At 40.8% G+C, this 15318-nt stretch overlaps 1 protein-coding gene across 2 annotated transcripts in view; it reads left to right on the top strand.

Moving 5' to 3' along the window:
• LAMA1 (laminin subunit alpha 1) overlaps nt 1-15318 on the top strand; it is a 306682-nt gene that overhangs the window by 288352 nt on the left and 3012 nt on the right. For both annotated transcript variants that reach the window (XM_075314522.1, XM_075314523.1), the window contains exons 55-62: nt 149-337; nt 422-611; nt 4578-4693; nt 6206-6395; nt 6874-7032; nt 9342-9495; nt 10520-10653; nt 13183-13405. In XM_075314522.1, the coding sequence (XP_075170637.1) occupies nt 149-337; nt 422-611; nt 4578-4693; nt 6206-6395; nt 6874-7032; nt 9342-9495; nt 10520-10653; nt 13183-13405 (1355 nt within the window). The remainder of the gene's footprint in view (nt 1-148; nt 338-421; nt 612-4577; nt 4694-6205; nt 6396-6873; nt 7033-9341; nt 9496-10519; nt 10654-13182; nt 13406-15318) is intronic.

Raw genomic sequence — 15318 nt, 5'->3', positions numbered from 1 at the left:
TCTGTATACCAGACCACTCTTTCTCATACTTTGTGTACTAGACCAGTCTTACATAAGCTTTCTTAAGCAACATAACTCCTTTTACAACCATTCTATATGCCATACTATAGCTTCTTTAAAGCAATATATCATTATTTGTGTTTTCTAGGATGGTGAGTGTACAGGTTGATGAAGGAAAGCCAGTTGAATCCAGACTAAATGGTCCATCTGTTGAATCAGTTCACATAAAAACATCTAACTTTTTCATTGGTGGAGTACCTACAAAAATGGCCGCCACAATGCTCAAAACAAGCCAGTCATTCCATGGATGTATCCAGAATTTAATTTTAAATATGGAGTAAGTTCACTAAGAGATTCAATGTCATTGGACATCGTATTAGAATTTATAAATAATAACTGTTTCCTCCTTATTATCAATTAGGCAAATGGATTTCACCACTGTTGTGAAGTATGAAAATGTGCAGATGGACAGCTGCATGCTGACAGAGAAACCTATACCCCTTGTTAACAATGATGAGCAAGATCTGGAGCCAACTCCAGCACCATCTGGACCTATAACAGAAATAAAACCACGGATAACAACTTCTGTGCAGAGCTCATACATCACAAAGGTAAGCCAAAGATTAGTTCAAGTAGACTGGTTTTATCTCATGGGAATAATGAAGGATATTTTGAATTGAAATCAATAGTACATTTTTTATATACTTAAAGGGAACTTGTCACCAGATTTGGTGACTATAAGCTGCGGCCACCACCGGGCTCTTAAATACAACTTTCTAACATGCTGGTTATAAGAGCCCAGGCCACTGTGTATAACGTAAAAATGACTTTATAATACAGTACTTACCTAAACGGTCGGTTCGGTGCAGATGGGTGTCTCCGTTCTTAAGGTGCGGCTCCTTCTCTTTCAGCCATCTTTGTCCTCCTTCTTTTGAAGCTGGGGTGCATGACGTCATGCACCTGCGCCGGCATTGAGGTCCTGCACAGGCGCACTTTGATCTGCTCTCAGCAGGGCAGATCAAAATATTATAGCCACATTTTGGCCACAAAAAAGCCTTTGTAAAGAAAATTTTTCATGTTTTGACTTGACAGAGATCAATTGTGGCAACACGTTGCTTTATGTACCAGTTCGGTGTCTCTGATCACATCAAATATTTTTGTGTGTTGGGAATAACTCCAGTGCCTTAGATTTATCTCATTCTATACCAAACACTTTGCCAGAATGAAAAGGTAAATCACTATTGTGTTCTTTTTTATGTGCACTTTTTATATACCGTAAGTGGGTGAAATGTATCATAAACAGCACTAAAGTCATTCTTCCTCTGCCGTGTGAAATCCGCTATCCATTTCCCACTCCCACATTTCTCCCTGCACAGTACTAATGTTATAGTTTACATAAATATGTAATTAGTATATTTTTATATTCTCATGACACTTCTGCGTGAAACCATTGTGATAATTCAATTTTAATAGTTGTGAAAGCAATTTTCAAGTAGAGAATTCTATTTTTTATCTGGGCTTATAAAAGCCTAAAACATCATGTCAATATCAGAGATTAAAATTAATTACATTGAATGTATACAGTCATGGCCGAAAGTGCTGGCACCCTTGAAATTGTTTCAGAAAATGAAGCATTTCTCCCTGAAAATTATTGCAATTAGATATGTTTTGTCATACAGATCTTTATTTCCATTGTGGATATTGGAAAAACCAGCAAAAAAGGCAGAGAAAAATGGCAAATCAGACATGATTTCACACAAAACCCCAAAAATGGGCCGGACAAAATTGGTGGAATATTCAACTTAATATTTGGTTGCACACTCTTTGGAATAAATAACTGCAATCAATCACTCCCTATTACAATTAACAAGGTTCTTACACCTCTCAACTGGAATTTTGGATCACTCTTCTTTTGCAAACTGCTCTGGGTCTCTCATATTTGAAGGTGTCTTCTCTCAACAGCAATTTTAAAATCTCTCCACAGGTGTTCAATGAGATTTAGATCCAGATTAATTTCTGCCACTTCAGAACTTTTACTGCAAAGATGGGCTGCAGTGTATACATCGCCCAGGCCAAAAACTAGCACTCTACCAGGATACAGCTAAACCCCATTCCTCTTTTTGTAGCTATTTTTATATTCAGTGTAGGGACCTACAAGCATGAGGTCCCGTGATGAGGGTTGTAGGCTTCCGTTTTATAGCCATAAATACCAACTAAAACCTCGTTTTTTTGTACAGGATGCAGCCAGGCCCCTTTCTTTTGGGCCTTGCAGTTTAGAGTTTCTGTCCCTGCATGATACACAGGTGGGGTACGCCTTGGCAGCCTGCCTGATCTAATAGTATGGGCGTCACTTAATAGGCTGCGGGCTTGTGACTGTGTTATCTGCATGTGTGAACAGTGCTCTATACAAGCCATCAGTGTGCAGTTTTATCATCCAGCAATCGCCCCCTTCATTCCATGGAAGTGTGTGGGATTTGCTCCTCCAGCACCTGTGATGCCTCCACTTAGTGGGGGTTTAGCTGTATCTTGGTAGAGTTAGTTTTTGGCCTGGGTGATGTACACACTACAGCCCATCTTTGCTGTAAGTAATACTAAATTTTTTGAGGATATTTATTCCTCTTCAGAACTCTCGAGCGCTTTGTTTCCAGCCATTTCTAGGAGCTTTGTGATGTTTGTTTCAATTCATTGTCCTGCTAAAAGACCCATGACCTAGGATGCAATCCCAGCTTTCAGACACTGGGCACTACATTGCGACCCAAAATCCTAATCTTCAGATTTCATGATGCCTTGCACACAATGAGGGCACCCAGTACAAGAGGCAACAAAACAACCCCTAAAAGATCTTTGAACCTCCACCATATTTGACTCTAGGTACTGTGTTCTTTTGTTTGTAAGGGTACCGTCACACTTTAGCGACGCAGCAGCGATCCCACCATCGATCTGACCTAGTCAGGATCGCTGCTGCGTCGCTACATGGTTGCTGGTGAGCTGTCAAACAGGCAGATCTCACCAGCGACCAGTGACCAGCCCCCAGCCAGCAGCGACGTGCAAGCGACGCTGCGCTTGTACGGCGCCGGCGTCTGGAAGCTGCGGACACTGGTAACTAAGGTAAACATCGGGTATGGTTACCCGATGTTTACCTTAGTTACCAGCGCACACCGCTTAGCTTAGCTGTGCAGGGAGCAGGAGCCGGCACTGGCAGCGTGAGAGCTGAGGAGGCTGGTAACGAAGGTAAATATCGGGTAACCACCTTGGTTACCCGATGTTTACCTTGGTTACAGCTTACCGCAGGCTGTCAGAGGCCGGCTCCTGCTCCCTGCACATTCAGGATTGTTGCTCTCTCGCTGTCACACACAGCGATGTGTGCTTATTAGCGGGAGAGCAACAATAAAATAACGAACCAGGGCTGTGTGTAACGAGCAGCGATCTCACAGCAGGGGCCAGATTGCTGCTCAGTGTCACACACAACGAGATCGCTAATGAGGTCACTGCTGTGTCACAAAAACCGTGACTCAGCAGTGATCTCAGTAGCGATCTCGCTGTGTGTGAAGTACCCCTAAGCCTCATTCACTTTTCGGTAATCAGTAGAATGGATGTGCTTTACCAAAACGCTCTATCTTGGTCTCATCTTTCCTCAAGTTGCTTTCCCAGAAGGATTATGGCTTACGCACGTACATTTTGGCAAACTTCAGTCTGACTTTTTATGTCTCTATGTCATCAGTAGGATCCATCTAGTGTTTATTTTCATACAAATGTTGACATATAGTTCGCTGTGCCACTGATGCACCCTGAGCCTGCAGGACAGCTTGAATTTCATCAAATTTTCTCTGCCATCCACATCCAGGGGATTAGCTACTATATTTTTTAACAATTTTGGTTCTCAAGTCCTCAGACAGTTCTCTTCTCCTTCTGTCCTTCATGCTTAGTATGACTTATACAGACACACAATGCAAAGATTGAGTCAACTTCTGTCCTTTTTATCTGCTTTCGGATATGATTTTCATATTGCCCACCCCTGTTATTTGCCGCAGATGAGTTTGAGCTAGCATCACATACTTGGAACAAAATTGTTAATCCACAATTTTGGAAAGGTGCCAACAATTTTTTCCAGGACATTTTTGAGGTTTTGTGTGAAATTAAATCCAATTTATCTTTTTTGCCTGTTTTTTTGTGTTTTTCCAATACACAGAAAGGAAATAAATATATGTAGGACAAAACCTTGGATATTTGCAATAATTTTCTGGGAGAAATACTTAATTTTCTGAAACCATTTCAAGTGTGGCAACACTTTCGGCCATGACAGCATATTATATAGCATTTCATTGCTGCAAATACAGCACAACATCTTTCAGCAATTCAGCTGCTTACTTAAAGATGAGTTATGTAAATTGCTTTAACTTACTAAGATTGCAACAGAAAAGGTAAGGTTAAAATGCAGCAACAGTAATTCAGAGTCTAGATCCTCGTCATGTTATTGGAAACTAAATTATATTATCCAGATGACACTGCTGAATGTTTTCTAGCTTTACAACATTAAAATTATTATTACTAACATATTGTCTTTTGTGTTGACATAGCCATTACAGTGTGCACAGGATATATTGCCAGCTTTTGTCCCAGATGCCCACCAGTTTGGTCTTACTAGAGGAAGCCACATCATTTTGCCATTTGACCAATCTACCACTAGAAGGAGGTAATTACAAACCAATATCTTTTTTTGTGCCAATGTGAAAGGATATATGCCCCAAGTATGCAACCAATATGGATTCTGTGGGGTAAGAATACAGGAAATTAAACTAGGCTAAAATGGTTCTCCAAGAATGAGCTATAACGGCATCACTGATATTAATCAGGTCCTAGTCTCATGTCAGGACGGGCTGCAGACTGATGACATAAAGCTCTCGAGGCATGTGTCTCAACTAACAAGAGCTGTATCACACATAGCTCAGTCGACAGCTGGCAACATGACTGTTATGTGTGAATAAATATATTTTACACCATCTTGGGCTCAATTAGGGCATCTCCAGCTTCATCCTTCTCCTTCTCGCAACTTTATACAAGTGCACGGAGACTGACTGTGTCGAATTGAAAAAACAAATAAATATTGAGGAGCATGAAGCTGGAGTTATTCCCCATTGTACTCAGTAAGGGATAGATATATTTCGTTATACATCACAGCTCTGTTTCTGGCTGACTGAGGTATGGGTATTGCAGCCCTAATCAGTTGAGACACAGGTAACGGAAACTGTTAGGCGGGCTTTGCACGTTGCGACATCGTAAGCCGATGCTGCGATGTCGCACGCGATAGTCCCTGCCCCCGTCGCAGGTACAATATCTTGAGAAAGCTGGCTTAGCGAAAATTATCGATACGCCGGCTTCACATGCACTCACCTGCCCTGCGACCGTCACTCTGGCCGGCGACCCGCCTCCTTATTAAGGGGGCGGGTCGTGCGGTGTCACTGCGACGTCACACGGCAGGCGGCCAATAGGAGCGGAGGGGCGGAGATGAGCAGGATGTAAACATCCCGCCCACCACCTTCCTTCCGCATAACCTACGGAAGCCGCGGTGACGCCGGTAGGAGATGTTCCTCGCTCCTGCGACTTCACACACAGCGATGTGTGCTGCCGCAGGAGCGAGGAACAACATCGGACCGTCGCGTCAGCGTAATTATGTATTACGCCGACGCTGCACCAATGATACGATTACGACGCTTTTGCGCTCGTTAATCGTATCATCTAGGCTTTACACACTGCGATGTTGCATGCGATGCCGGATGTGCGTCACTTTCAATTTGACCCCACCGACATCGCACCTGCGATGTCGTAGTGTGCAAAGCCCGCCTTAGTCTTCAGTATGCAGCCCATCCTGACATGTTACTGGATTGAATTACAGTTTGAATTATATCAGGAATGCAATTTAATCTCCTTATTGGAGAACCCCTTTAAGATTCTTCATGGGTGGTGGTAAGTATCCAAGTCTATTTTTACTAAGAGTAGCTCAATTTCTTTCAAGGTATAGTAATGGTGAGGCTGAATAAGTACTGGGCCTGTGGTGTGACCCGTATATTTTTATTTTTGTTAATCCAAATTTATATCTATATACATGGATTTAAGAAAATTTGAGGGCTCCTTCTGAGCAGTTGCAATATAATTTTACGTAAGGCTTCAGTAATCAAGATCAAGATGTATGTCACTTTTCTTGTAGACTTTCTGTTCAGTTGTCTCTGAGGACGTTCGCCACCAGTGGCCTCATTTTCTACATGGCTCACCAAAATCAGGTTGACTATGCTGCTCTTCAGCTTCATGAAGGAAGGCTGCATTTCCTTTTTGACATGGGAAAAGGACGGACAGAGACCACCCATTCTGCTGTTATCAATGATGGAAAATGGCACACAGTATGTAAAAAAAAAAATATTTTTTTTTTTGTATGTGGCATACTAATTCTCTGAACATTAATAGATGTTATGGAATAATTTGCTCTAATCTGTTTCCCTTTGGGATTACAGCTTCATTTTGAAGGAAAATAGCATTCTTTCAGTGACTAAATACCATTAGAGGGTGTGCACTCAAGCAGTACCATCTTGTAGACTCTATCAATAGAGCTGTTTTTCTGTTGGAGGTCTCGGGCCCAGATAGGCCAGATATATGATTTTTTTTCATTACAATGAGATATAATGAATACTTTACATTGAACCAAATCAGCATACTTGTATTAAAACTAAGCCACCAATCAGCCATCTGACATGTGTATTGCATCTGAACATAACTGTAGTTAATGATCTGTATAGTGATTTATGATATTTCTGTTTATATAATTGTATGTAAAAAGCCGGGATATTCCAAAAACATTGAAACTTGATCTAACTTTCACAGATAACAACTGAATACATTAAGAGAAAAAGTATCGTTACTATTGACGGTCAAGAATCTGCTTCAGTCAATGCTCCGGGAGAGAGCAACACTCTGGATGTGGAAGGCAAACTGTACCTGGGTGGCCTACCGCCAAGCTACACAGCTAAGAACATTGGAAATGTAAGGAGGGCTTATTCTTAGTAATAATGACTATATATGACCAAGTGTAATTAATCGGGATACTTTTTCCCTTAGCGCAGTCACTAATATTACGGACTAGCTGAATCAACTTAGAACACATTAAATTGGCATATACGTACAGGGCTGCATTCATATTGCACTTCCGAAAGTTATTTTAGTTTGGATTACCTCTCGCTTAGTGACTTTTTGATTTGCAACAAATTCATTAAGCACATTTTTCAAGTTGACTTTTATGGTTTAGTTCGTTTTCTATTTTTTTGGGTCAGTGTGGCTTTCTCAGATGTTTTAGGCAGATTTATGAAATGTGACTTCTTTTTTAAAAAGTCTCAAAATTTGGCACCACACTACTCCAGTTTCCCCTGAAGGGATATTATGGACAGCAGTTATTTTGGCACATTTTTGGCAACATTTTGCAAAATGTGTAACTTATCCTATTGATAGGTCACAAAACCAGTTAAAGATAGAAAAAAGGATAATTTGGGGTTTAGCGCAAAATTCTTGTATCCTGTGCATCATTTGGTTAAATGTGGATGATAATAATAATAATAATAATAAGATCTTTATTTCTATTGCTCCAACATATTCCACAGCGCTTTGCAATTCAGGAGGTTCAAATACAAGCAAGTAACAGTTATTGAATTTTCTATAACTAAAGCAAAAAAGACAACCCTGCACGTGAGAACTTACAATCTATAATGAGGTGGGGGGGACAAGGTACAGGTGTTTATCTATAATAACTATCCATCCATCTCAAAGAAATGGGGGTAGATAATGGCTGCCTGAACCAGTTAGCCAAAACTGTGAGATGCTTTCGGGTGCGGTGGAGTTTGACGGGGAGTTATGATCTGAAAAGTCATGAAGGGACTATGTGAATTGAATTTGATTAGGGAGGATGGTAGGCCACCCTAAAAAGATGTGTTTTTAGGGAGCATCTAAAGCTGAGTAACCTGTGATTCGTCCTAGTTTCTTGTTGTAGAGCATTCCAGAGGATTGGTGCAGCTTGGGACAAGACATGGATTCGAGAGTGGGAGGTTCGGATTAGTATGAATGTTAGTTGAACGTTGTTTGTGAAGTGTAGAGAACGTGTGGGGTGATAGACAGCGATAAGTGTGGAGATATAGTGGGGTGCCGCAGTGTGGAGAGCTTTGTTGGTGAAAACAAGCAATTTGAATTGGATCCTGTGATATATGGGCAGCCAGTGCAATGACTGGCACAGAGTGGAAGCGTCCAACTAATAATTAGCCAGATAGGTGACACTGGCTGCTGCATTAAGGATGGACTATAAAGGAGAGAGTCTAGCTAGGGGGAGATCAATTAATAGAGAATTACAGAAGTCAAGGCAGCACTGGATCAGGGCCACGGTGGGGGGTTTTGTCGTTTCCATAGTGAGAAAGGGGTGGATTCTAGAGATGTTCTTCAGTTGAGATGCGATATTCAGACAAAAAAATAGTCAGCTCTCTCTGGAAACAAGGACTGTTGGCCAGTGGTTGAAGCACCATAAGTCAAGAAAAGATTTTGCCAGCAAGGATAAGTTGAAAACACAGATTATTTATTCGTTTTTCTTAAAAAAGTAACACAACATATCAGACAAAGAGGACAAAGGCTGGAAATATGTAATAGGAGGGTTTCTTTCTGTTCTCTTTGACTGATATGTTGTGTTATTTTTTTCGGAATAAAGAACCTATGCTTTTATCTTGCGTTGTATGCTGACAAAATCTTCATTTGGTTACACTGTATACGGAGCAAAAAAGTCAGTAAAAACCAGAAGTATAAAAGACCTCACAAATGAAGAATTGGGCCCATACTAGTTAAAGAAGACCTGCTACGTGTCATAAATATGTCATTCTTTACCTGGTATAAATGCCACTGTTTTCATGGATTGGGCAGTTTATTTTTTGTTTCTTCTCCTTTGTGTTTCTGAGATATGACCCCTTTCTGCCCATGTAGTCTTTTTGGCCAACTGGGAATGGGCCTCAAGAAGTCTCCCATTCAGAAGGGTTAAGGACTGTGTCCACTTTGCTAAAACATTAGATGTATGGCAGAAAAGGCCATCATATAGAATATAGAGGAGCTGTACAAAAGAAAGGCAAAACCAAGGAGAACAACAGAATTTACATCTTATTTCATATTTGTGGCAGACCCTCTTTAATGAGAAATATATGAACATACCAGCCTTTCCCTTACAAAATACCATACAAATACTAGTTTTAACAAAACGTTATTTCATTATTTCAAATGTTATGACATGAAAAATATAATTATGCCTCAAGGTACTTTTTCTTTGTTAGGTGACACACAGTATCCCAGCATGCATCAGCAATGTTACCATTAATAGCAAACAGCTGGATAAGGACGGTGCCATCTCTGTACATGCAGTCAATAAATGTTATGCCTCTGCGCAGGAGGGAACCTATTTTGATGGATCTGGATTTGCTGCTTTAGGTAAATACTATCTATACTATGTATAGTATAGCAAAGTTTTTGATTTGTAACATTGTTGTGTGTACTGGACATCCAAGAACAATGGATGAGTAAATGATGAAGTAAAATTGACTTTTCATGACATTTAGTGATGAGTGAGCACTACCATGCTTTGGTGCTCGGTACTCGTTAAGAGGAGTTGGCTGCTTGGATGAACGTGACTCAAGTACCCGAGTATAATGGAAATCAATGGAGGACTTGAGCATTTTTACAGAATATTTCTCAATGTTCAAGTCCTCCTTTGACTTCCATGATACTGGAGTACTTGAGTCACGTCCATTCAAACATCCAACTGCTCTTAACAATTACTGAGCACCCGAGCAAGGTATTGCTCTCTCATCACTAATGATGAGCGAAGTGTATGGGTGCTCGGTAAGCATAACAATAATTTTGATACTCTGGTGCTCAGTACTTGTTTATAGCACCTAATGGAGGCAATGGGAAAATTGATCATTTTTCCAGACAATTTTCTGGAAAAATGCTAGCGTTTCCCATTGACTTCCATAACACTCTGTAAACAAGTACCGAGCACCTGAGCATTAAAATGCTCGTTAGGCACCCCAGCACCGAACAGTTCGCTCATCACTATTCATCACTAATGACAATCAACTCCTCACTAGTAAATCTAACCGCAGGTTTTCAGTGCTAGGCATTTATCTAGTTTGCTAGGATTGTGTGAGATTCTTCTATATTTCCTCATTATATTTTGGAGGTTGTAAGGGAAGAGAAACTGTCTGTTCATGACCCACTGAATGCTAGAAACTAAGTATCATCCCTTGAGTTTGAACTATTTTATAATCCCAGGATAGAGAAAAGTAGGAATGGATCAGAATTTATCATTAAATATAACTTCTTTTTGACCTTTACGTGTACAGTATGTCTGTCGAATCTAATATATTTTTAAAAAAACTTCTTAAAGGAAAAATAAATGTATATTTATTATAGCAATTAAGACATGTTTGTTTCCTTTCTCTTATTTTTGTAGTAAAAGAGGGTTACAAAGTGCAATCAGATGTGAACATATCGCTAGAGTTCCGTACCACTGCAATTAATGGAGTGCTCTTAGGAATCAGTAGTGCTAAGGTTGATGCCATTGGCCTGGAAATTGTAAATGGCAGGGTAAGTTTACATCTTCTTGTAAGATCTTTTACTTATGTGTATAATGAGAGCAGAAACGTGAAAATAGGACTAGGATTGAGGAGGAGACTGGGTGAAAGAAGAGGTTGCTTCACTTTTTTGTGACTAAAAAACAATTACAGGTCTTTCTTGTTCTAAACTTGCTGCTTGAAGGGGTCATAGTTTAAGAGCAACACGTTTTACTATGTTGTCTTACTTGTAACATCTCTACTTTGATTTATTCGGTGTACAGATCCTCTTTTCCCGACACATAGGGTCATTTTCTATAAAAAAACATACTTTAGAGAGTAAAGGCCGCTTTACACGCTGCGATATCGGTCCCGATATCACTAGTGTGGGTACCTGCCCCCATCTGTTGCGCGACACGGGCAAATCACTGCCCGTGCCGCACAACATCGCCCAGAGCCGTCACACATACTTACCTGTCCGGCGACGTCGCTGTGACCGGCGAACCGCCTCCTTTCTAAGGGGGCGGTCCGTGCGGCGTCACAGCAACGTCACTGAACCGTCACTGAACCGCCGCCCAATAGCAGCGGAGTGGCGGAGCTGAGCGGGACATAACATCCCGCCCACCTCCTTCCTTCTGCATAGCAGCCGGGAGGCAGGTAAGGGGAGCTTCCTCATTCCTGCGGCGTCACACGCAGCGATGTGTGCTGCCGCAGGAACAAGGAACAACTTCGTTACTGCTGCAGTAACGATTTTTAAGAATGGACCCCCATGTCGCCGATTAGCGATTTTGCACGTTTTTGCAACGATGCAATATCGCTTATCGGTGTCACACGCAACGGCATCGCTAATGCGGCCGGATATGCGTCACGAATTCCGTGACCCCAACGACTCCGCATTAGCGATGTCGCAGCGTGTAAAGCCCCCTTAACTGTAGTTTTAATTATTATTGCGTAAATCATACATAAAAATTAGAAACTTTGTAGTATATATTATCTAAGAAATCTGTTTCTTTCTCCTGCTGCACTGATCTTTTATTGTCAAAACTCTCAATTCACGGGTAAAACCTGTATTAAGTGAAGAATAATTTTCTCATTACTGAGATAGGAGATGGCAGTTGCTGAGAAGATTCAATGTAGAAAGGAGGAAAAGAGGAGGGAATAACTCTGCATCCAGCTACTCCTTCCTATTCATCCCTCCCTAAGTACTAACTGCCATCTCCTATCTTAGTAATGGGAAAGTTTGTCTTCACTAAATTACAGATTTTACTCTTGAACTGAAAATTTTGACAATGAAAGTTTAGTTCCAGAAGAGAAAGAAGCCAAATTCTCTGCTAAGATATATTACAAAGTTTATTATTGCCGTGTGTACTATTGATTTATTAGCTGAAAATTAAAATGGCAATCTGTAAAGTGAACAGTAAATGCCTTCAGCTGGTTCCATATCCCAAATTTTCTTTGTAAGAAATACCCACAGCCATGTGACCATTTATCTACTGCGGACAGAGTGTCATTCTTCTCACAATGAAAGGGATCTACACTGGTGGAAATGGAAAATTTAATTACCGTATATACTCGAGTGTAAGCCGACCCAAGTATAAGCCAAGGCCCCTAATTTTACCACAAAAAAACTGGAAAAACGTATTGACTCGAGTATAAGCCTAGGGTGGGAAATGCAGCAGCTACGGTAAATTTCAAAAATAAAAATAGATACCAAGAAAATGTAATATGCCCATCCTTGTCTCCTGTAGTAATGTGCCCATTCTTATGCCCATCCTGTAGTAATGTGTCCATTCTGTAGTTATGTACCCATCTTTGTGCCCCATCCTGTAGTAATGTACCCCCTCCTTGTGCCCACATCCTGTAGTAATGTGCCCCATCCTTGTCCCCTGAAGTAATGTACCCATTGTTTAGTATTGTCCCCATTCCAGTCCCTTCTTGTCCCCTATTATGCCATTGTTCACATACACACACAAAAAAATATTCTCACCTGTCCTCCATTCCTGCTGTGTCCTCTTACTTGCATCTTGCTGACTGCCACATGGACCCCTCCATGATCGCAACCTGTGCACAGGACTACCGCTGCTGTCATTGCTTTACTTCATTTGAATGCTTTGCAGCGGTGGCGCCTCAAATCATTCATGACAGTGGCAGACCCGGCCTCAACTGTGACCATTGAGGGGTGCTTCTTACCGTAAGCACATAGACCCCTCAATGATCTTGCAGGTGGCTACTGCTGCTGTCTGCCGTCATCGCTTTACTTCAGTTGACGTGCACAGGACGCGATCATGGAGGGGTCTATGTGCAGTCTAAGCAGGTAAGAGGTTTGGTGGGAACCTCACTCGAATATAAGCCGAGGGGGGGGGCATTTTCAGCTTAAAAAAATTGGCTGAAAAACTTGGCTTATACTTGAGTATCAGATGTTAGAATATTATTAACTAACAATATAATTAATTCAATTCAATTGCTTAGTTGAATTATTACATAATGCAGCGGTAGAGAGCATTTTGTATTACTATTTCTGTGAGAAGGTGATTTCATTCTGAGTGTGTTTCCTATGCGACAGGTTTTATTCCATGTAAACAATGGAGCTGGCAGAATAACAGCAGTTTACAAACAAGAAGACTCCGGCTCATTATGTGATGGAAAATGGCACCAGATTCAGGCCAATAAGGTTAAGCACAAAATCATCCTTACTGTTGATGGAAACACGGTGCAGGTCGAGAGTCCGCATGTGCAGTCAACCTCGGCAGACACAAACAATCCCATATATGTTGGAGGTTACCCAGGTAAAATATTTACTGAATGGATTTAATGTTCACACAGATAATATTTCCAGCTTTAAGTAAGCCGCTAGAGTTCATATCTGTTCACAGATAGTAGCTTATCTTATGTTCTCTCAGTTATATGATCTCGGTGAGTTAACATAGCATACACCCTTCTTGTTATGCCTACATGCACAGATCACATCTGGAATTTGCTGTAACCACAAAGTAGGGGAATAACTCACTAATGACACATCTTTTTAGGGGTGCTCTACAGTGGGGGGTAGTCCATCACACTCATTTAAAGGTCATCTTCCTTAATTAAGTTCACTATGATTGTCTGTTAAGTTTAAGCAAAGTTCATCTTGTTACATTTTTTTGCAACTCGAGACTTTATGTATTCATGCTTTATGTACATGTAAGCTGTTTTACTGCAGGAGAAGTCAATAGAAATGTAGATCTTATATAAACAAAGTACGATGATCATAAGCTTTACTTTTAGGGATGATAAAATATTTTGAAATTAAAATTTTCCAGCTTTGATTAATTTTTCCCCAAAATTATATTTGCAGCAAATTACAATATTGAAAACCCTCCAATTGCCTAAAAATGATGTGTATAAATTTTGAGGTCTCCAAAGACTGTATTAGAAGCCTGCCAAGTTTAGGGATAACAATGGCAGCCCCCGAAAATGCAGTACAGTATAGCTCTAGAACACATTGGACAGACAGGAGATCTGAGGTTTTCTATTGGCAGTGGCATACTATAGAATATGAAGGGACCGACAACAGGACTGAAAATTGTCTAAGATTGGATATATCTGTAGCTCTTTGCTCCCCTGCCAGCTTCTTACTGCTAGATTTGCCCTCACTCAGAGTGGGACTATTGGTAGGGCTGACAGAGCCACCAACACAAATAAGATATTAAAATAAAATAATTTCTTTACATGGTACCATACAAAACAAAATAGTCATCTGCCATACATTGATGTCTGAAAGTGTTGGCACCCTTGAAATTGTTCCAGGAAATGAAGTATTTCTCCCAGAAAAATATTGCAATAATATGTTTTGTCATACACATGTTTATTTCCTTTGTGTGTATTGGAACAACGCAAAAAAAAAAAAAATAATAATAATAATAATAATTGGTTGCACACTCTTTGGAATAAAAAACTGTAATCAATCGCTTCCTATAACCATCAACAAGCTTCTTACTCCTCTCACATGGACTCTTGGACCACTTTTGTTTTGAAAACTGCTGCAGGTCTCTCATATTGGAAGGTGCCTTCTCCAAACAGCAATTTTAAGATCCACAGGTGTTCAATGGGATTTAGATCCGGACTCATTGCTGCCATTTCAGACCTCTCCAGCTCTTAGTTTCTTTCCATTTCTGGGTGTTTTGTGAAGAATGTTTGGGATTACTGTCCTGCTGGAAGACCTATGACCTAAGATGCCAACCCAGCTTTCTGACACTGGGCACTACATTGTGACCTAAAATACTTTGGTAATCTTCAGATTGCATGATGCCTTGCTCACAGTCAAGGTACCCAGTGCCAGAGGGAGTAAAACAAACCCTTAATATCTTTGAACTTCCACCATATTTGACTCTAGGTACTGTGTTCTTTTCTTTGTAGATAAGAAATCTGTGGAGAGAAAAGCGCATATAGGGTCTTACCCCAGTATATAAGGGGTGGGAGGAGGGTGAAACTACTCACCAGATGTCGTTGTGAGAGTCACAACAACTGTATTCGCATGTAGAATCTGATCCAAGGCTGCAGCCACCCAATTGGCAGATAACAGAGAGCAAAAGAGAAGGGTGTTTGATACTGCGCCAAAGGATCACAGGAACAGATGTTTAGATTAATGCATCTTTATTTCATCCAGGTCTACGCGTTTCCGGAGCCACTGCCCCCTTCCTCAGGACCGTCAGGAAAGACA

This window comes from Anomaloglossus baeobatrachus, chromosome 6, assembly GCF_048569485.1.
Source record: "Anomaloglossus baeobatrachus isolate aAnoBae1 chromosome 6, aAnoBae1.hap1, whole genome shotgun sequence".
NCBI classification, from domain to species: domain Eukaryota; kingdom Metazoa; phylum Chordata; class Amphibia; order Anura; family Aromobatidae; genus Anomaloglossus; species Anomaloglossus baeobatrachus.
Note: the sequence above shows the minus strand (reverse complement) of the source record. Positions and strands in the feature narration are given on the sequence as shown.